Here is a 22,602-nt window from a genome sequence, read left to right on the forward strand (position 1 = left end):
TGAGGTCAGAAGATCGAGACCAGCCTGGCCAACATAATGAAATCCCATCTCTACTAAAAATACAAAAACTGGGTGGGCGTGGTGGCGTGTGCCTGTAGTCCCAGCTACTCGGGAGGCTGAAGCAAGAGAATTACTGAAACCCGGGAGGGGGAGGTTGCAGTGAGCCAAGATCGCGCCACTGCACTTCAGCCTGGGCTTCAGAGCGAGACTCCTTTTCAAAAAAAAAAAAAAAAAAAAAGCCCCAAAGGACTGAAGTTCAGCACCTCCAGGCTGCTGATGTAACCACCCTGCTGGCAGGGAAGCCGGACCAGCGGGGCGTAGGAGGGCCGGGCCCCGTGGGAGGAGCATTCCTGGGTCCGAGAGGGAAGGCCCGGGAGCCACGCGGCTCAGGAAACCGCCCCCGCGAGGGGATAGGAAGATACTGCGCGGCCCCTCCTTCCATGACTCTCCCTAGGCCCTTCCTCAGAAGGGTGCGATCTCTTCCTCAACCCGAGGAAACAACACCCTAAAGCCTAAGCCTGCGGCTCTGCTCCAGGCCGCTCACACAGTACCTTCCCTAAAAGAACGCAGCCAGGTGGGCTACAGTGTTGGGAGGAAATAAATCCAGGTGTGCGCTTCAACCGCACGTGCCTTAGCCAAAACCCAGCTCAGCCCCTAGTTTTAGCCTCTGCAGCAGCGCCTCCGTCCCCCTCCTTTTTCCCGCCCCCGCCAGGGACGTCACAAAGAGTGACATGTAAGTCGAACAATCACAGTCCCTCTCCGCGTGTGCCAGGAGGGACTGGAGAGGGAGGTGGGCGGGGAGAGGACTAAAGGAGTAGGCTTCGGGAACTGGCTGGTCCCGGTCACCCAATCAGAGAGTTCTGGGGAGGGGAAGGGCGGGGCTCGAAGGAGGGTTGGGGGTGGGACTGGGGAACGGAGTTGGAAGGCTGAAGGAGGAGAAGGCGGGCTCCCAGTGATTAAAAGCAGCCAATCAAAGCGCGCCGGCTTCCTTCGGAGAGCGGCGTGGGGCGTCGCCGCAGCCGCCGCGCGCGCAGGGGGCTGGTTAAGGCCATGAAACAAAAGAAACCCTGAGAGGGGAGCCGCTGCCACCTCCACCAGCCCGCCCCGCCGCCGTCCCCACCCACCCACCTAGTTACCTACCTCTGCCTCCTTCCCCTGCCCCTCCACCCCGCCCTCTCCGGTCTCCGGGCGGCCCTGGCGCTCCTCGGCCCGGGTGCCCAGCCCCGCCGCCTCCCCAGAGGAAAGGTGTTTGCGCGCTGAGCAGGGCCCAGGCCCTGTCCGCCATGGGGCTCGCCGCCCGCCGTGCCTGACCTGGCCGCCGCCGCCGCCGCCGCCACCATTGACAGCGCGCCGCCGCGATGCCGAGCGGCAGCTCCGCGGCCCTGGCCCTGGCGGCGGCCCCGGCCCCCCTGCCGCAGCCGCCCCCGCCGCCGCCGCCGCCGCCGCTGCCGCCGCCTTCGGGCGGCCCGGAGCTCGAAGGGGACGGACTCCTGCTGAGGGAGCGCCTGGCCGCGCTAGGCCTCGACGACCCCAGCCCGGCGGAGCCCGGCGCCCCGGCGCTTCGGACTGCGGCGGCGGCGGCGCAGGGCCAGGCCCGGCGAGCGGCAGGGCTGTCTCCAGAGGAGCGGGCTCCGCCCGGCCGGCCCGGGGCTCCGGAGGCGGCCGAGCTGGAGCTGGAGGAGGACGAGGAGGAGGGGGAGGAAGCGGAGCTGGACGGAGACCTGCTGGAGGAGGAGGAGCTGGAGGAAGCCGAGGAGGAGGACCGGTCGTCGCTGCTGCTGCTGTCGCCCCCCGCGGCCACCGCCTCTCAGACCCAGCCGATCCCAGGCGGGTCCCTGGGGTCTGTGCTGCTGCCAGCCGCCGGCTTCGATGCCCGGGAAGCGGCGGCCGCGGCTGCGGCGGCGGGGGTGCTGTACGGAGGGGACGATGCCCAGGGCATGATGGCGGCGATGCTATCCCACGCCTACGGCCCCGGCGGCTGCGGGGCGGCGGCGGCCGCCCTGAACGGGGAACAGGCGGCCCTGCTCCGGAGGAAGAGCGTTAACACCACCGAGTGTGTCCCGGTGCCCAGCTCCGAGCACGTCGCGGAGATCGTCGGCCGTCAGGGTGAGTGCAGGGGTGGGGAGGTCCAGCTGGGCATGGCCCCGGGCGTGGGTGGAGAGGCGAGGGAAACGAGCATGGGGCGGAAAAGGCGAACCCGGCGAGGCCCCCAAGTCCACGGCGAAGGGGTCTGGGAGGAGCCGAGGGTCGACCAGATGGGAAGATGGGTCACCTTGCGAAAACCCACGATTTTCCTCGTTTCGTCGGGTAAAAAGTGTGAAGTTTCTCGGCGACCCAGTCCGGTAGTGTTCACATTACTTGGGCTGTATTCGTGGAACACCAGGCTGGCGTGGCACCAGAAACCTCAGTGAGGTGGTAAAAGGATGGGCCCTAGGACTTGTGGGCTCGCTGTTGGGTACTGAAAGCTTCGAGATTGCAAGTTTGCGCCGCCGAGTGTCTTCTAAAAGCGCTCAGCCTCCCTTACGAGAGCTTGTTCAGATGGAGAAAAGGACAGAAATGGAGGCCTGTAGACAGAGCTCACCGAGGAGGGGAGGGATGTTTAAATGGTTGGTATCACTGCCATCCCCCGCGCTCCTCCGCTGTTCAGAAACTTAGCTTTGGAAAAGCAGCCCAACTCTCTGCCGCCGGTCTTACTGTATTCCTCGCATAACGTTAACCCTCGGAAAGACACACTGGCCATCTTTTAGAACCGTTCAGTGTGCAGGATGAAGAAAAAATTAGACAGTAGGGTAATTAAGAAACTTTATGCGTTTATACAGTTTTCAGTTAATTCTCTTCTTGCCAGCACACCAGTACTGCAGACAGACTCCTCCCACATTGTTCAGACAAAGGACCTATGTCTCAGATTCCAGGAGTAGATTTGTGAAGGTGGGGGAAGGGGATGCCTGGGGTACCTCTGTATCCGACATTTTTAGGGAAGGTCCTAAGCTCTTTATGGTAGCTTTTTCCCTTTTATAAAAGGGGCAGATGTTACCTGCTGCCACCCCATGACAATATGGTTTAGCCTGGTTGATGCATGCCTCTTTACTGTTAGGTTGAGAGCATTGTTGGGGTCAAATAGAGATGATGGCGCTGCTGCTTAAATGATCTCATCTTTCCCAAGTGGTCTAAAGTATACATAAATAAGAGAGGTCTGTCGAAATGGTGGTTTCACATATCAGAGTTGGCTCATTTCTTTATCTGTAGGATTTTAATAAAAACTCATCTGAAATCTGGAAAAAGGAGATAGCTTATTTCAGACTGCCTGATGATTGGCACTTAAAAGACACTGTTCAAAGCAGGACCTTCCCATTGAAAGGTTTATGCCTGTCGCTCTTGTGGTTAATGAGTTTCAGATACCTGGTTTGTTTGGTTTTGGCGATACTTAGGGTAATAATCCAGGAGAAAACTTATTTACATGGGATAAAATGGCAACATCTCAATTTGGATCAGAATGAGTTGACCATTCATGTAAGAACATTGAGGAATCACTGTGTAGCAGGCTTGTATTTCGCCACGTACCGAGTTTGTGGTATTGAGTTGAGAATGTGAAGTTAATTCAGACTTTCTGCCCTTAAGAAGATAACAGTCTAATAAACAGTAGAATGACACTAACTGTAGTGTATTTAGTGTGACAGTCTCAGGTAAATGAACATCTACCCTGAGGGCCTTGGAAAATGGGTAGCAAAGTTTAACAAATGGAGATTGAAAAACAGTGGAGGAACAATGTGAGGAATGGTGTGGAGGACTAACCTCTAGGTATAAGTGGCAAGTAGTGTTGTTTTGTTACTTGAGGTCTGTAGAGGGGAGTGATGGAAAAGGGGGAAGGCAGGCGATCACGCCAGAACGTGAAGAAGCCTGAATGCCATATGAAGATGCCACTTCTCAGGACAAGTTGCTTCAGTGTGCTTATGATAACACTGTAGGGTAACAAAGGAAAAGAATATTTACATGCCAGTTTTACTGAGGGACAAGATAACATATTTTATAGATTTAGTTTAATGCAAAGTTTTGTGCTTCACTATATTAAACACCCCTTAAAGCACTGCAAAATGGTCTTTACTTGTGTACATTGTTGTCTTTATACAAATCAATTTTTTAAAAGTGAAGTGAATTCCAAGTTTTTATTTCATACCATCTATATTACATGATAGGAAATGAGGTAAAGCCTTAGTTTTTCTTTTGAGGGCTGTACTTATTTGATTAGTAAGGAAATGTTGAATTTAATTATGTCTTAACCTAATATTTTCCCAGAGTTGACAATACTGTAAGAAGTGTGTCGTCATCATCCTCTATCTTAAAAGCAGAAAATCTGGTCAGTTTGCTATTTTGAACCATTCAACTTTTGGATCATTGACTCCTTTGCCACCCCCATGTCCCAGCAGCATAGTCATAAAACCTGTAAAGTATTTGCTCACTCAAATGGAGAACGAAGTGATTTCTAGTGTTCATATCCTTTTACGGTGTGATCATTTCCCCATGGGAGAGAACCTGTCCTAAGTGAATAAACAACAGGGCAAATCATTTCATTTTCTTGTTTGCTTTGAAGGAGCTAAATTTTCATCCTTAAGATTAAATTATCCATTTCTGCCATTTTATTTATTACCTGAAGCCATAATTTTCTGTTTGAGATCTCTTAATTGGTTTTGGAAATAATTATGTCACAGATGGAGACATTTATGACTTCAATTCTGAAGCAAAGAGCAGGACAAATGGAATTCTGAGTCACATAGACTAGCAACTCGTGTGGATGGCCTCCGAGTTCTAGTATTATTTCTAAAAAACAAATTACTGCTTTTGATACTGATGAAAGTTGGCAGAGTGTTTGACCTCAGATTTATACTCCCCAGTAGTATATGGTCATTTGTAAATGTTAAATTGGCCTTGTTTTTTAAAGCATTGCATCTATTGTGAAACAACAATATTGTAAAATGAAGCCAGGAACTGAAGAAGCTTGTTGATATAATCAAAGAAGTTTTAGAATATGGACATCAAAAATAAACCTGACAACAGATTTTAAGGCCTAATTTTATAAACTTAGAACGTCTCCGTTTTTAAGTATAGTACCTGCAAGACACATTAACAGTGATTAACAGGTCTAATTTAAGTCAGCAGGTTTTCTTCCAATTTGTATAGTCATTTATATCTGTTTAGACTAAAAAGTGAATTAAAATAGAACTCCATACTCATTCTTCACTGCATTACAAATTAATACTAAATGTCATAAATTCAGTTCTTTAAAGACTTGTAACCCAAGATTTTATATTATTATTTAGGATAAATGTGTATCTTTCATTATTTTCATTAGACTTTAATTGATGGTATGTGTGTTCTCTAGCCACATAGTCTGAAGAGTCATCTCTAGCTTCTTTTTATTGTATACCCTGTCCAAAAAAAAATGTGCATACCCTCAATATCTGGATATTTATATATGAATAGTAAGTGTGCTTAATATATTACACATTATAAAACATAAAATTCTTTATTAACAATTAACACTTTGCATTGTTTCAAGTTGTCTTCTCAGTTTCTTAGGGTGGAACCACCCTACAAGCTCTAACACAACTGAAATAAAGTGTATTCGTCTGTGAGCAGGAGAAAAAAAGAAAGCTTGGTCTTGCTGTACATAAATTTTCTCTTCAAGGAGAAATACATATTTTGAGGATAAATAGTTTCAGAATGATACTATAGCACAGTGTCTTTTTCTTTTATGGGGATGAGGGTTCATTGTTGGCCTTCTCTTTTCTTAGTACTATTTTAGGTGTTTCACCAGTGCTATTTAACCCTGCTAGGTGAATACTGCCATTTAAAGAGGTAGAAACTGAGGTTCTGAGAGCTAACTTGCTCAAATAGTGGACTTTGGATTTAGCATAGTTTGACATCAGAAGTAAAATTCTTTGCACTCTACATTGCCACCTCAGTATTGAAGCATTCTGCTCAGGAAAGTTAATATTTTGGATTAATTTGTGCCCTAATCGTAGGATACTGAATTTCTAGTATGCATAATTTAAAATGTCACTATCCAAATCAGTTTTCTTGATAAAATTTTGATGTCTACTACCCACAAGGCACAGTTATAATTGTAACATAGTTCTAATGTGTCTAGCTAAAAATTCACTGTCATTTGTAGTTCTGAAATATGTGAAAATGTGTGTATATATAGACACTAGCTTTAAAAATTAAGTATTATAATTTTTCTAGGCTTTAAAATTTAAATTTTGTTGATAATGGTTTGTATTAGCTCTGGGACCCTTGAGAAGAGTTCAATTATTGTAATTGTTTTTGCAAATGGGTGGGGAATCTACTGCCTTTTCTTCCTGCCTTATTCAGCTAATGAACTATTCTGATTCACTGGGGAGGAAATGGGAAACGAAGTGGTAATTCAAGGGTATATTTTGTACCCCTTGGTTACCAACAACCTAAAAATGATCCAGGGAACCAAGTAGTTCTGTTACTCTGTTAGAGATTTCTACCTAGAACATTTTCAAAAAATGTTTATGGGTTGGAATTCTAGGTGGTTCTTCACAGCTTAAGTTTTTAAGGAAAGGTAGTATTTAGTTACAAGATAGCACTTAATAGATTACTAATTTGGTTTTGGGTACTTTTGCCTTAAATTGATTATAAAAATGTTGTAGTATGTGTATTTTAATATAAAACTACATGTTGTAAACTACACCAAACTGCCTATAACAGTCTCTGTTCAACTGTGATATATTGGAAAGAGCCAACAATCAGAAATAGATATTCCTATGCCAGTAACTCGTTGTAATCTTGAACAAGTCACTTAAACTCCTTAGGCTTCAGAGTCCTCTTTTGGACGTGGGCGTAATCATATCTACAGTTCCTATAGAGACTCTGGAAGATACACAAATAATAAATCGACATATATGAAACTATGAGTGGTAAACAACTTTACTTTTGTTAAGGTAAATCTGAAATTAATTTGGAACCAGTGTTTAATCATGTTGGTCTTCTTTGGCTTTAGCAGGTAGTTTCACTCATTATATTCTCTAATGTAATAGAACTAGAACCAAAGGATGTCTGAATGCCTTTTAGATACTTGGCACTTTTGTCAAGATAGACTTGTTATGCTGTGATTAACAAAGAACCCCAAGACCTCATTGTTAACCACAGTTTATTTCTTGTTCAGAGGGGTTCTGCTCGCCCTGCTCATTTTAGGCATTCAGGGACACAGGTCAACAGCAGCCACTATCTCCAGTGTTACTGATCTTCCATTGTGCCAAAACATGAAAGACTATGACATAGCACACACTGGTATTAAAATGTTAGACAGATCCGGAAGTAATACTTACCACATCTGCTCATATTTAATTAAAGCAAATCATCTGGCCACACCTAACTTCAAATGGTGAGAAAGTACATTACAACTGTGTGCCCACAAGGAGAGCCATGATGACTACTATAGTACTATTTTATAATTTATGGGATTGTTATGGAGTTCTAAACAGTGTCATTTCTGCCATGTAGAATTTGTGACCAAACTCAAAATGAAAAAATAGATAATGTTCATAAGATACTAAATGTATATTTGCACTTAAAAAAAAAAAAGCTTTTTAAGAAGCTCCAAATAGATTGTGGGTAATTATGTTTAAAACTCCATTAATATTCAGGTGATCCTTAAGTGATATGTTTTTTATTAAACTTCATTCTTAATGCTTCCCAGGTGGCTTATATACCATAATTTGTGGGTTTATTTTTAACATTTTTCCATGCTACCATTAGTTACTATATAGAGAATTACAAAGATTACATCTGATGTTTAAGCCTTGAAAATAACTTTCTATTAACAAACCCAGATATACTAAATTGAATGTATGCATAGCCTAATACTGTTTGAGTAGTTCAAGTCTTTATTCTAAACTGATTTTGAGAATTTTAAGTTACACTAACTATAGGACCTTTCCAGTGCCAGTGTTTGAGATTTAAGGACAATTCGAGTGTTTGTTGCCCTTGTCCAGTAAGCACAGACTACGATTCATCATTGCATGCAGAGAAGCCTGGTTTGGTCACAAGTAAAGTTGTATCATGGAATAATAAGACTAAGTCTTAAAATAATAAAGAAAATCTTTTAATGAAAACTGCAGATGTAGTTGAAGGTAAGCATAAAGAATTGGTCTTGAACATGATTGAAGGGGAAGTGGGGAGGGAATGGCTTCAAACAGCTAGAAAAAAATCTCCTAAAATGGTTACCAGTGTAAAAGTATATATTTGCATTTGGGGCTGACCTTTTTATTATTTCCTTTCTCTGTGCCTCCCTTTCCCTTTGCTTTCTCTTCTGCCTTTCTACCAGTGCCATTTAGTATAATGCAGGAAAGGACATTGAACTTGGAGTTAGAAACCTTGTGTTTTGCCACTTGCTGACTGTGACCTTGGACAAATCACTTAACCTCTCTGAGCCTCAGTTTCCTCTTCTGGAAAAAACCTACTTCATCTACTTGTTCTTCCAGGTCCCTCTTTCCTTTTTCCCTCATTTGTTGTAAGGATCAAGTTTAAGAAGATAGCATTAGTAGAAATCCATGGTACAATTGAAAGTACAGAGGTGATGTATTTATATATCAGATAAGGTAAATTTTTACTGCTAAATTTCTTTTATACTCTGAACAAATGCTAAAGCCAAAAAAAATGTCATTTTAGTAAGTTTTCCTAGGCTGTACCAATAACTTAGGTAAATTATATTTTTTAAGTTTACAATATATCTTAAAATGTATTTAAAATCAGAGCTTTGGAAATGTATTTCCTGGCAAAGAATTAAGCTAGTCTGGAAGAGACTCATTTACAAATGAATCTGATTCCATTATATGATACCCAAACAGATAATTATAAGATTTCTGTTAACATTCTCTAAAGAGCATGAATGTAATTTCAAGCTCCCCAGTTAGGAAAACTGTTCTGCCTTTCATATCTTAATTTACACCCTCTTCTGGTTTTGTCTTTCAGGTTTACTGAAAGGCCAAGTAATAAACCTTTTCATTAAATATTTTCGATTGTCTCGTCTAAAATAAGTGAAAAAGGGATTTTAGATTCTTCTCCACTCCTAAAAATACACGAAAAATATTCTTATTGGGATTTAGGAAAATAAGGCAGCTTGGGGAGAACATTGGTTTACGGGTCACTAGTTTATAACTCGACAGTTTTAGGCTTCAGTTTTCTTCACGTCTAAAATGGGATTTAACTAGGTGATCTGTCACAGTTCTTATATTCTGATTTTTGTCCAAAGAGAGTCCCTAAAATTATGTAAAAGTAAACCATATTTCATATTGCCAGTTAGATTGAGAAGCTAAACTTCTCAGTTTTGCAAAGTTTATAAATATGTTTTATCTTCAGGAGTTTCTTTAAATGTTTTTAACTCCCTTTTAGTAACAACAAACATGTCAGGCACTGTGCAAAAACTACATGTTTCATCTCATTTAATCCATTCTTAATTCCACCAAACAGATAAACAGGTCTATGGAGGTATGAACAAGTTACCCAAGGTCTCAAGCTGTTACTGTTTGAGACTTCAACATGCCTATCTCAGTAATTGGCAAAAGAACAAGTAGACAAAAATCAGCGAGGATATTGTGGAAGATCTGACTACTGTCAACAACCAACAGTGTAAGAAAAGAAAATAGGTCAATATCTGTACATGAACATTTATCACTAAATACTTTTAGTGCTTGAAGTTAATAGAAGTCAGTGAAGGTAGAACAGAATCTTAGTCATCTTTGCATTCTTAATATTGGTTAAAGTACCTAAAACAAAGTAGAATACTTCCTGTTTATTTAATTGAACTGAATTTGTTTTATTATAAACTTGCCATTTTATTGTGTATCATTGTACTTTCCATATTGTGTTAATTGGGGTTTTCTTACCTCTTGCCTTTATTCCCACCTTTTTTTTTTTTCCTTTATTTTGAGACAGCTTCTCACTCTGTCCCCAGGCTAGAGTGCAGTGGTGCAGCCCAGGCTGGAGTACAGTGGTGCAATCTCAGCTCACTGCACCCTCCGCCTCGCAGGCTCAAGTGGCCCTCCTAACCTTCAGCCTCCCCAGTAGCTGGGACCACAAATGCACACCACCACGCCTGGCTAATTTTTTGTATTTTTGCTAGAGACTCGGTTTTACTATGTTGCTCAGGCTGGTCTCAAACTTCTGAGCTGAAGCTGAGGTCAAGCAGTCCACCCACCTTAACCTCCCAAAGTGCTAGGATTACTGGTGTAAGTCACACCCAGCCTAACAGCTTTTTATTTAAGGACATAGTCAACCTCAAGTTGTTTGGCACTTTTGTTTGAAGTACAATAGATGCTACTTGATGGAAGGCATTAAATGTTTATATGAATACTAATAATGAAACCAAAATCACGTAAATGAAGCTGTTTGAAATACTGTCATAGTGATCCCTAAAGGGAGACAAACAATATTCTTGACTTTAGAAGAGCTACAGGGAAGACACTTGAACCCTAAAAGGAAAGCTATTAGTTTTATATTGTGCATTTAGGCATACATTACATTCTTAAATTATTTATTACTTAAAATGTTGAATTAATGTTGTATACACAAGAAACATTCTTTTTGGGATTTAGCTGATACTCATCAGTCTTTGAAGATAGAATACTGGAATTGATTAATTGAACTAATGGCAATTCCATATTTACTGTAACAGCTTAATACAGTATTTTATGTTCTGTAAAATGAAAGGAGCTTTTGAATATTTTGTCTAGACTATTCCAAGGGGAAAGGGACCTTATTTTGTATAAAATCATTAATAAAACCCCCTCATTCATTATATATCATGGAACATGTGGAAATGACGTGTTTTTAGGGGAAAATAGTGTGATGAAAGGATTGTGGTATTAAGACAACTTGGGCTGAGCACTTAACTGAATAACAGGCATTGTAGTAAGCATACATTATTTCATATAATCTTTGCAAAAAGCAAATGAGGGAAGTATCTTTAATCATAATTTGACCTAACGTTGAAACAGCAGTTTCCCAGTCCTGCAGCTACTCCATTTTATTGCTCCTTGTATTGTTTCCCTTGAACTGGACCTTAATAGATTCATATATGATAGCTATAATAATGAGTTGTGCCTATGTTTGTATTATTCTTGAGTTCGTGGAGCTTTTCACACATACAGTTTTATCTTTTCCAAATCGCCATGTTTGTTATTCAGTAACTCAGGGAAGAAAAGAAATACTAGGAGGGTTTTCCGGGTTATGTAACGAAATACCAGAGCAGAGATAGAAGAGGAACAAGGCATGTTTGGGGGATGAAGTCTGTCAGAAGGTAGGTTATGGCCACTTAATGTGCAGAAGGGGTGGGGATTTAATTTCAGGCCAGAGTTTTCTTTTTCTTGAAGGTAAAAAGAGCTACTCAAGATGTTTAACTCCCCTCTCTCTTTACCCTTTAAAACAAAACCTCTTGGGAAATTTTTGAAGGAAATTAAACCCCAAGGACTGCCAAAAGTGAAAATATGCACATAATGCAGTTTTGATGTTTGCTTATAAGGGTTTGAGCTTTCTTCAGTCGCTTTATATTTGTAGCTAATGTATGAAATGAATGGAAAACATAATGAATTTAATTTCTAGAAAACAAATTCCTTTTTGCAAAAATCTGCAACACAAGTACTTGATGTTCATAATAGTAATCACACATAGTCCCAGCCTTGCAGTCTGTCCTTCGTTCTCAGCATTTTCTGTTTATCATTGTGATAGGCTTTGAGGTGAGTCTCCCTGTCTTGTCTCTTGAATCTTTTATGTTCCCACCAGTCTTAACATGCATATCTGATCATGTTACCTCTACCCCTAAATTTTTCTACAATAAGATAAAGTTGAAATTTCCTTGCCTGCCATTGAAGACATCTGTCTGTCTCTGCATGCAGCTTTATCCCCGCCATTCCACCCTCCAGTCACTTGAAGCTCTCACATTACTGAACCCAGTTGTCTGACTCTTGATTCTCTGCTTTTGCACTTGCAATTCCCTCCGCTCTCCTTCCCGTCTGGCAAAACCACCTTCTTTAAGCCTCAGTTCAAATGCCTTTAAAGCTTTCTTTTATTTACTGTAAGTAGTAAAGTCATCTCCTTTTGTATGTACCTCTGCTTTGTAGGTACCTTTAAACCAGTTGTCTTATTCAGTATTGCTTTATTCTTTTCCCTCTAGACTGAGCTTGATAGCAGAAATGATGCTAGTTCCTTTATACCACCTGGAAGTAGCACTAGCATTTTTATAGGGAATTTAACATGTGAATGGGTAAGTTCAGACATTAGGCTGAACTTTATCTCACAATTGATAAAATGCTCTTAGAGTTCACCCCAGCAGTGATTTTGTTGGGAACGCCTGGGGTAAGTAGAAGCCACTTTTACTTGTGTATAATGTACGAAACCACTCACCTCCCAACATAAGCATAATCACCTAGTAAGAGTCGTTGTCAACACTTGGCTTATATATTTTTTCCCTATTTGATATTCTTATTTTAATGTTTAATTATTTGTTTATTATAGAGATGGGGGGTCTCACTGTGTTGCCCAGGCTGGCTTGAACTTCTGGCCTCAAGCAGTCCTCCCACCTCTGCCTCCCAAAGTGTCGGGATTACAGACATGAGCCACCACACCTGGCCCTTATTTGATTTTTAGCTTTATCCCTTCACCTCTTCCAATGCCTGTGATTCCCTAAAGCTTTCCTGACCCTATGTTATATCTGTTCACTGCCCTGGCCTTTGGATTACTAATCCTGATTGGGATTTAAAAGCTAGGTACTTGGAAGAAAAAGGAAAATAATTGAAGGAAAGGAGAAAGGTAATGTCATTGGCAGAGTAATCCCGCCCACCCAAAGAAGTCCATATCCTAATACCCCAAGAACTGTGAATATGTCACCTCATTTGGCAAAAGGGATGTTGCAGGTGTTTATGCAGATGTGATTGAGGGTATGGACCTTGCTATGTGGAAGTTGAGATCATCTGGATGGTCATCTGGGTATAATCAATCACATGAGTCCCTAAAAGCAGAAAATTTTTCCCAGTTGGGTCTGAGATCTGAGAAAGAGAGATTGAAGCATGAGAAGGATTTGGCCTCCATTGCTGGCTCTGAAGATGAAAGGAGTCACAAGTCAGGGAATGTAGGTGCCCTCTAGAAGCTGGGAATGGCCCTCAGCTGACACCCAGCAAGGAAACTCAGTCCTGTCACTGCAAGGAAACTCAGTCCTGTCACTGCAAGCAAACTCAGTCCTGTCACTGCAAGCAATCAAATTCTGCCAACAAACTCAATGTGCAAGAAACTAGATCCCTCAAGCTTCTTGCAAGAAACACAGCCCTTGCAAACACCTTGATTTTAGCCCTGTTGAGACCCATATCAGACTTCTGACCCATAGAACTGTAAAAAATAACACATACATGTAAAAATAATAAATTTATGTCATTAAAGCCACTGTGGTAACTTGTTATGACAGCGTTAGGAAACTAAAGCAGGTAATGGGGAATTAAAGGACAGAGACATATTTTTGGACTTTAATTGAACTAATGGCAATTCCATATTTACTATAACACCTTAATACAGTATTTTATGTTGAAAGCTGCTTCTTAATTCTTTTACTTTTGAGGCAGGGTCTCACTGTGTTTCCCAGACTTCAGTGCAGTGGCGTGATCTCAGCTCTCTGCAGCCTCAACATCTGGGCTTAGGTGATCCTCGCATCTCAGCCTCCCAAGTAGCCAGGACCACAGGTGCACAGCACCACACCAAGCTAGTTTTTTATGTTTTTTGTAGACATGGTTTCACCATGTTGCCCAGGCTGGTTTCAAACTCCTGAATTCAAGCAATCCTCTCACCTCAGCCTCCCAAAGCATTGAGATTACAGGCTTGAGGCATCACAGAGGGCCACAAGCTACTTCTTATAATAATTCTTGAGAGCCTTCTAGAGTATCGTTTAGGGTATTGAATAAGAATGTAATATATCTAACATTTTAGTCTCTGTTCTCTTGGGGCAGTGATTGTGGTGTTTTTAAGGGCTCTGAGAACTCTCTAGTAGTTTTTATTGCTTTATAACAGTTACTGCTAATTTAGCAGCTTAAAACAACACAAATTTATTATCTCCATTTCTGTAGGTCAGAAGTCTAGGCATGGTGTGTCTCTTCATGGTCTCACTGGGTTCAAATCAAGTTATTGGCCAGGACTGCCATGCTTACCTGGGGCTCATGTCCTCACCCAAACTTGATGGTTGTTGGTAAAATTCATTTTGAGGGAGGGTTGCAGGATGATGACCTCCATTTTCCTTCTGGCTCACAGCTCCTAGAAGACACCTGAAGTTCCTTGTCTTGAGATCACACAGGCAATTTACAACATACATTGTTTGCTTTTTTCTTCCAGGTTAACCAGAGCACATCTCTCTAATTTCTGAGTCAAGCTAGAAAAAAATTTTTTTGTTTTAAGAGACAGGGTCTCACTCTGTTGCCCGGACTGGAGTGCATTGGTGTGATCATAACCCACTGCAGCCTTCACCTCATTCTTAGCCTCCCATGTAGCTAGGACTCCAGGGACATACCACCATACATGGCTTTTTTTTTTTTTTTTTTTTTTTCCATTTTTGTAGAAACAGGATCCAGCTATGTTACTCAGCCTGGTCATGAACTCCTGGCCTCAAGCAGTCCTCTGGCCTTAGCCTCCCAAAGTGCTAGGATTACAGGCATGAGCCACCACAGTCAGTCAAAACCTCTGCATTTAAGACTTATGATTAAGTCAGGCTAACCCAGATAATCTGTATAATTTCACTATTTCAAGGTGAACTGATTTGGATTGTAATTATGTTTGCAAAGTCTCTTCACAGAGGCCACCTAGGTTAGTGTTTAACTGAAAGTATGTGTACACTAAGGCCAGAACTTGGGGCGCCATCTTAGGATTCTGCCTATGATACTGTCAACCGAAGCTTTTTAAAGGATTTAGTGGTGAGTGATGAACAGCTCTATGGACTTTTCTTTTCTGCTTAATTGTACACCACTGGTGACCTAAATGTTAACTCAATCCTTTATCACGTGGTGCTTTTTCTCTTGGGAAGTGGAAACAAATGGTATAGATAGGCCATGTGGTCTTTTTGCTACCATCTAAATGTACCATGGTTTAAAAACAAAAACAAAACTTGAAAAATTGTGTTCTAAGTGTTCAACATATGTTGCTGGTGGCTAGAAAAATAATAATGTGTTTTAAAAAATTCAATGTTATAAATATATCTGGGCTCTCTGGCCTCCACAAGCTACTTTAGGTGACCATAGAGCAGAACTATACAGTATTACCATTTTCAACTGTATGGAAATTTCATCTGTAAAGTCAGATCTTAAACCCAAGTTTTCTCAATAACACCACACTCCCTCCTCTTCACTATCACTATACTGGTTCTTAGTTGCAAGTACATCATTTCACATGTGTTGTAGAACTAGAAAGTGGCCTTAAAGATGATGTTGTCTAGTGGCTTTAAACTTTCCTGACAGCAAAAAGAACATTTGACATTGCAGCCCATTATATATTTCACTGAAACATTCAGAACATAGTGAGTTCTTTTTTTAAATGCTAATTGCAACCCCCTGAATTGATATTGCAACCCATGGTTTGAAAAATACTGAAGATTACCTTCATTTCAATTTCTTTTCTTTAACCCCTCTCCGGGCAACAGAGGACCTCCCCCTCTTAAATGCTAAGGCTAGGAAAAGCTGTCTTTACCCTGGGTAAGCAAGGCAGAATCCTTTGCTATATCAGGGAATGAGAAAACCAGAATTCTGGCTGCAGCCAAAGGGTTTTAAGGTGAAACGTAGCCCCAGCAACAGTGATGTAGGAAGGGAAAATGGGTTCCTACACCAGTGAGGTAAGTTGGAGACTTTTTCTTAGGGAATTTACTTCCAGATCAAGATAAAATAAGTTCTCGACCTCTTAACAGTCAAGTCTAGGTTTCTGCCCATTGATTACCTTGAATACAGGTTGCCATGTATGGGTTTTTATCTGTAGCTGTAAGAAGCATAGTCCTCATATTTTAAAATTTCAAAACTCTGTTCAGCTTTGAGGCTACGAAATCATTTACCCTACTGTTTGTGTACAGTAGTCCCCCCTTATCGAACAGGGATGCCTTCCCAAGACCTTAAGTGGATGCCTGAACCGCAGAGAGTACAAAACCTCTAAAGAGGGCAGTTTATACTCTGACAGCTAAATATGAGAGTCCTTTTCCCCACACTTACTAGCATTGTTACAAGGTTTTTGTTATTTGACAATCTTATAGGTGGAAAATAATAGGTCAGTTTCCATGAAAATGAGAATTTCCATCTTCAGAGCCATTTGTATATTTTACTTGGATATTAGCTGTTTCTTTCACCCTTATATTGGGTTTCTGTTGTTTTTATTTGTAGCAGAGCTTGAGTATGTAAGAAAGTGAGAGAAATTAGCCATTTCTAATGGTATTATAAATACTTCAGATTTTTTTACTTTGTTTTTGGTGACTTGTACCATGTAGCAACTTAAAAAATACAGTCTAATATATCGTAATATGGCTTCTGAATTGTATGTCACTCTGAGATTATAAATTCTTCTGTGATTTTTAAAAACATATTTTGAGTTTTAAAATACTCAAAAATGCTTATACCTCGTCACCTGCAAAATTACAAAACAAGATTGTTTTTTCTCCTTTAGTTAGTTTCACCTTTTAAAAACTACCTATTTGAGTAGTCCCCATTAGAATGTATTTGTAGTCTAGAAATGATGTTAGTTGTTTAGAACTCAGAATATGTGTTCCTATAGAAATAATGTTATGATTGGTGAGGTTTCCTATAATCCCTAATCTGAGTTTAGGATACTATAATCAAAAGATTTAGGGAAGTGAAGAAATAATTTTTTCTATCTTTATTGGCAGTGGCTTAAACAGGGTTGGTGGCCGGGCACGGTGGCTCATGCCTGTAATCCCATCACTTCGGGAAGACAAGGCAGGCAGATCACCTGAGGTCAGGAGTTCAAGACCAGACTGGCCAACATGGTGAAACCCTTGTCTCTACTAAAAATATTTTTAAAAATTAGTCATGCTTGGTGGTGGACACCTGTAATCCCAGCTACTCGGGAGGCTTAGCCAGGAGAATTGCTTGAACCCAGGAGATGGAGGTTGCAGTGAGTCAACATGGTGCCACTGCACTCCAGCCTGGGCAACAGAGTGAGACTCTGTCTCAAAAACAAAAACAGTGTTGGCTTTGCTGTCTTCCTGTTACTTTTTTCCCTGATCTGCAAAATCTAATAAGCACATGACCCTTTGGGGTGTAGACCAGGCCTTTCTCCCCTGTCTCAAGGGTGGCCTATGCTCAAACCATTTGTCTTCTCTCTACCCAGTGAACCATGCATTAAACGCCTATTTATTAATACCAACCATAGGCTAGATAGTGTTCTGTGGACCTTCACGAATATTTCCTCAGTTAATAATATACCTATTAGGTATTTAACAGAAAATATTCTACTAAGGGTGTGACTGACAGTTGCTTATAGTATCCAAAGTATTTATTGAGTGGGATTTTTACATAGTTGTTTTTATTTTATTTTTCTTTTATTTATTCATTTTTTGTTTTCTAATGGGTCAATATTAGTAAAGGATGAAAGGGACCAACACTAGACCCTTAGACTAATTCTCCCTTTGTCCTTAATACAATTTGCCGTGTTTTTCTGCAGGATATTGTCTTATCTCTTTTTAGGAACGTAATTCTGGCTGATTGCCACCTTGCCACCTTGTCAAGTTGTAGCCCACTGTAAACTTACAACTCCCCTGAGTACAGAGTATGACCAGTTCTGTGTTTATACACCCCTTTCAGAATTTCTTAAGCATCTCTCCCTCAGTCACATATTGGCCAATAGAAAGTGATCTCAATTCTCCACACTAAACCACACCTGCTGTGCTGAATGAGAGAATCTCCTGGACATTTAGCCTGTATAAATGATAAGTAGATGTGGAAGTTTTGTTGCACTCTCTGGTCTTCTAACTGATTTTCTATCATGGAACAAAAGCAGATATAGGTTGAACACTCCTAATCTGAAAATTTGAAATCCTAAATGCTCAAAAAGCCTCAGATTTTGTTTTGGAGCTTTTTGAGCACCAGCATAATGCTCAAAGACAATACTCACTGGAGCATTTCGGATTTTCAGATTAGGGATGCCCAGCTGGCAGGTATAATGCAAATACTCCGAAATCTCAAACACTGCTGGTCCCATTGTTTTTGGATAGGGGATAACTCAACCTGTGTAGTCAACACCTAGTGCTTTGGGAATGTTTAGGAAGGGCAAACAAACCAGTCCCACGTTGTGTAAAAAAGCGATCAGGTCACATGCTTTATTTAGAAAGCATCATCTGACTAAAGTCATAATAGAGAATACTAATTTATTGGGGACAAAGAAGCAAGGGAAAGTTTAAGAAAAAGACATGCTCAGATTGTGACACCTTCAGTAGCACCCAGCTGCTTTATTTTGATGAGCCAAAAATAGCATGATATATTCATGAGAACAGATCTATCCTGGCAAGCTCAAGTTAGGGTCTTTGAAAAGTGTAACCCCAGAGTTTTATGCCTTGGTTGTGTATTTGACATTTTAAGTTACAGTTTGAAGCCCTCTAATTTTAACATAGTTGGCATATAGTAATCTGTAATTAATCAAAAAAAAAAGTTGGTTAAAATGGAGAATTATGAAAAGTTACGCATATGTCTCTTAGATGTTTTGTTTTAACTTAAATATACTTAGGATTTGGGGTCATGGCCTTTTATTTGAGTTTGTGTCTGTCAATCAGAGCAGTCCTTAAATAAAACCACACCAAGCATCCACATTCCATACAATCTCCAGTATCTGTTTCTTTTAAATGCAGCAGAGCTATACAATGATTACAAAATCATTCTATATTACTTTTTTATCCCAGCCCTTTACAGCTGTCTCACCTATTCATAATTCAATAGCAGCTTTTTTCTTTAAGATACTCATCTTTTTTGCATTCATGTTTCAATAGTTTATGCAATAATTTAGATAATTTAGTTACTAGTGTGAGTACACCTAGTGTAAACAACATGGGAATAAACAAAACTGAATCATAGCAGGCCTAGAATTTAACTGGTGGGAGCAGAAGTGAGATGACCTGCTAACCACAAGTACTGTGTTTTTGTCATCAACTGAGTTTTACGGAGGAAAGAGTAATGTTAAGTTAAAGTGATTAGATAATTAGGTGGAATTCATTTTAAGAACTTCTCTCAGATAATTGTGAAAATTGAGGTTCTTGGACTAGCAGAAAGACCATAGATTTTAAGTCAAACTAGATTTACCTCTGGCTCTGCTACTTCCTAGCTGTGTGAAAAACTCTAAAACTTACCCATAATCAGATACTTAGCTTAAAAGGTGCATTCTGTGATTTGTCTTTATAAATATTATTGAAGTAGATGTTGATTCTTATGAAATGTTTTCTTTCTAACAGGTTGTAAAATTAAAGCACTGAGAGCCAAGACAAACACATATATCAAGACTCCTGTTCGTGGTGAAGAGCCCATTTTTGTTGTCACTGGAAGAAAAGAAGATGTTGCCATGGCCAAAAGAGAGATCCTCTCAGCTGCAGAACACTTCTCCATGATTCGTGCTTCTCGAAACAAAAACGGGCCTGCCCTGGGAGGATTGTCATGTAGTCCTAATCTGCCCGGTCAAACCACCGTCCAAGTAAGGGTCCCTTATCGTGTGGTAGGATTAGTGGTTGGACCCAAAGGAGCAACTATTAAAAGAATTCAGCAGCAGACCCACACCTACATAGTAACTCCAAGCAGAGATAAGGAACCTGTCTTTGAAGTGACAGGGATGCCTGAAAATGTTGACCGAGCACGGGAAGAAATAGAAATGCATATTGCCATGCGTACAGGAAACTATATAGAGCTCAATGAAGAGAATGATTTCCATTACAATGGTACCGATGTAAGCTTTGAAGGTGGCACTCTTGGCTCTGCGTGGCTCTCCTCCAATCCTGTTCCCCCTAGCCGTGCAAGAATGATATCCAATTACAGAAATGATAGTTCCAGTTCTCTAGGAAGTGGCTCCACAGATTCCTACTTTGGAAGCAATAGGCTGGCTGACTTTAGTCCAACAAGCCCATTTAGCACAGGAAACTTCTGGTTTGGAGATACACTACCATCTGTAGGCTCAGAAGATCTTGCAGTTGACTCTCCTGCCTTTGACTCTTTACCAACATCTGCTCAAACTATCTGGACTCCGTTTGAACCAGTTAACCCACTCTCTGGCTTTGGGAGTGATCCTTCTGGTAACATGAAGACTCAGCGCAGAGGAAGTCAGCCATCAACTCCTCGTCTGTCTCCTACATTTCCTGAGAGCATAGAACACCCACTTGCTCGGAGGGTTAGGAGCGACCCACCTAGTACAGGCAACCATGTTGGCCTTCCAATATACATCCCTGCTTTTTCTAATGGTACCAATAGTTACTCCTCTTCCAATGGTGGTTCCACCTCTAGCTCACCTCCAGAATCAAGACGAAAGCACGACTGTGTGATATGCTTTGAGAATGAGGTTATTGCTGCCCTAGTTCCATGTGGCCACAACCTCTTCTGCATGGAATGTGCCAACAAGATCTGTGAAAAGAGAACGCCATCATGTCCAGTTTGCCAGACAGCTGTTACTCAGGCAATCCAAATTCACTCTTAACTATAGATATATTACATAAATACTATATCTCTATATGGACTTGTAAAGACATGGGTATAATGGTACCCCCCAGTAAACTTCCTAATGAATTCTTATGACTGTTATCAGGCTTTATTGGGATTAGGCTAAAGTTGTTAGTAAACTTATAAATGGCTGCTATGGTAACACTAAACCTAAGTGGTCTCTTGTCTGTTAGTTTGGTTTGAATTATTAATACTATCCTGTAGACCCAGAGACATAGCTTATATAAGATTGCTAAAACTGAAGTTCAACTTGGCTGAGTGAAGATAATCATAGGTTGTGTGAGCCTATGAGAAAAGTGTATACATTTAAGATTTCAAAATAATGGGTCCCAAAGCCTAACCACTTTAAGAGTTTATGGAGGGTACTTGGCATTACAGATGACTCATACACTTCCAGTGCTGCCTTCTTTACACTGCCAGTTTTGACAAAACAGGTTTGTTTGTTTTTTATTTTACAACAACTTATGCCTAATTCTGCAGGATTGCAAGTAACTTTTTAATGCATTGTGATTACTTATTGGTAATAATAGGGCTGATGGCAGTTTACTAGATCACTGGTTATAATTTGGGACGAAAACTGCTACATCGACTTTCATCTCGCCCAGAGTGCTCAAGGCTGGTGTGATCAGTGGATCAGGAATGCAATTGTGAATTCCTGCCCATTGCCTCTCTTGATGAATGTGGAAATGGCCACCTGGGTTTTCCCATATCAGGAAGGGCTTTGGGATGGCACCTATATTGGCTCATAATTGAGAATGCGAACATTCCATTCATTAGTCTGATCGAGCTGTTAATTTTTAGACTATAGATCAAAATGTGAAACATTTTATGTTCAATCCATATTTGTCTTGCACATTATAAATATATTTTTATTTTTTAGTAATTTAGGGGAGGGAGGAGGGAGAAAGGGATAATGATGCCCTTGGCATAATTCACAAAAGCAGCTGTGACAACCTCCAATCAATTTACTTCATTTCAAAACTATTTCCAATCACAAGGAAAGATTTCTTTAAAATAAACTTGTACATTTCACCTGTGGATGTCTATAACTTCATCCTCAGTATGTTCCCAAATCTGTGCTGGCATTGAAAGGACAAAACATTATACTGGTGGATTTTTCTACTAATTATTTTTTGAAGCATTATTTTCCCAACACAAAAGAGCTTTTTTTCTCAGTATAATGAAAATTGAAATCCTATGTGTATTCAATAGTAAATAGACAAATTTTATTTTTTATTTCCACTTGAAGAGTTACATTTCGTATAAAAGTTTACAAATAACGGTTTTTATTTTGATTTTTTCAGTATAAAAAAAGTTGCCTTGATGGCATATTATGATGTAATGCTAATTGCTTGTAGAATAGTAAATGTCAGTATTGAAACTTAATCTCTAGCTGCCGTCTTGTAGATATGAACGAATGTTCACCAAGCATGTATTTTGTATTTTGTTGCATTGTACACTGCAACTAATAAGCCAAGGAAGCGACATATATTAGGTGCGTGTACTGTTTCTAAAAACCACAAACTAAGAATGATAAATTATCAATATAGTTTAGTATTTGCTAATTTTACTACACTCTTTTGTTATGTATATGTAGGGAAGTCATAGGGATTATAAATTCAATTTGAGTAAAATTTAAAACCATATATTTTATGATAAAGGGCCTTTAACTTAAGATGGCCAAAGCACTGATATTATATATTTGCTGTAAAGAGAATTATAAGAGTTTTATTTTTCTGATATTAAAAGTTACTTAATAAAGACTTGTTTCCATTAACTTGAATGTTTTCTCCTTGGTGTTTTTCATGTAATCCTCAGCAGTTTAGAAGATTAGTTATTTAACTGAATTTAAAATTTCCTTTTA

General features: G+C 40.5%; 1 protein-coding gene across 1 annotated transcript; it reads left to right on the plus strand.

Moving 5' to 3' along the window:
- The first annotated feature begins 989 nt into the window (after positions 1–989).
- On the plus strand, positions 990–22,521 carry MEX3C (mex-3 RNA binding family member C). Its single transcript, XM_012464275.3, has 2 exons — positions 990–2,106; positions 19,490–22,521. The coding sequence occupies exons 1-2, from the start codon at positions 1,359–1,361 to the stop codon at positions 20,713–20,715; spliced, it is 1,974 nt and encodes a 657-aa protein (XP_012319698.3). The 5' UTR covers positions 990–1,358; the 3' UTR covers positions 20,716–22,521.
- The last annotated feature ends 81 nt before the right edge of the window (positions 22,522–22,602 follow it).

This window comes from Aotus nancymaae, unplaced genomic scaffold (assembly GCF_030222135.1).
Source record: "Aotus nancymaae isolate 86718 unplaced genomic scaffold, 86718_ANA_hifiasm-v0.15.2.pri h1tg000020l, whole genome shotgun sequence".
In the NCBI taxonomy this organism is placed as follows: Eukaryota; Metazoa; Chordata; class Mammalia; order Primates; family Aotidae; genus Aotus; species Aotus nancymaae.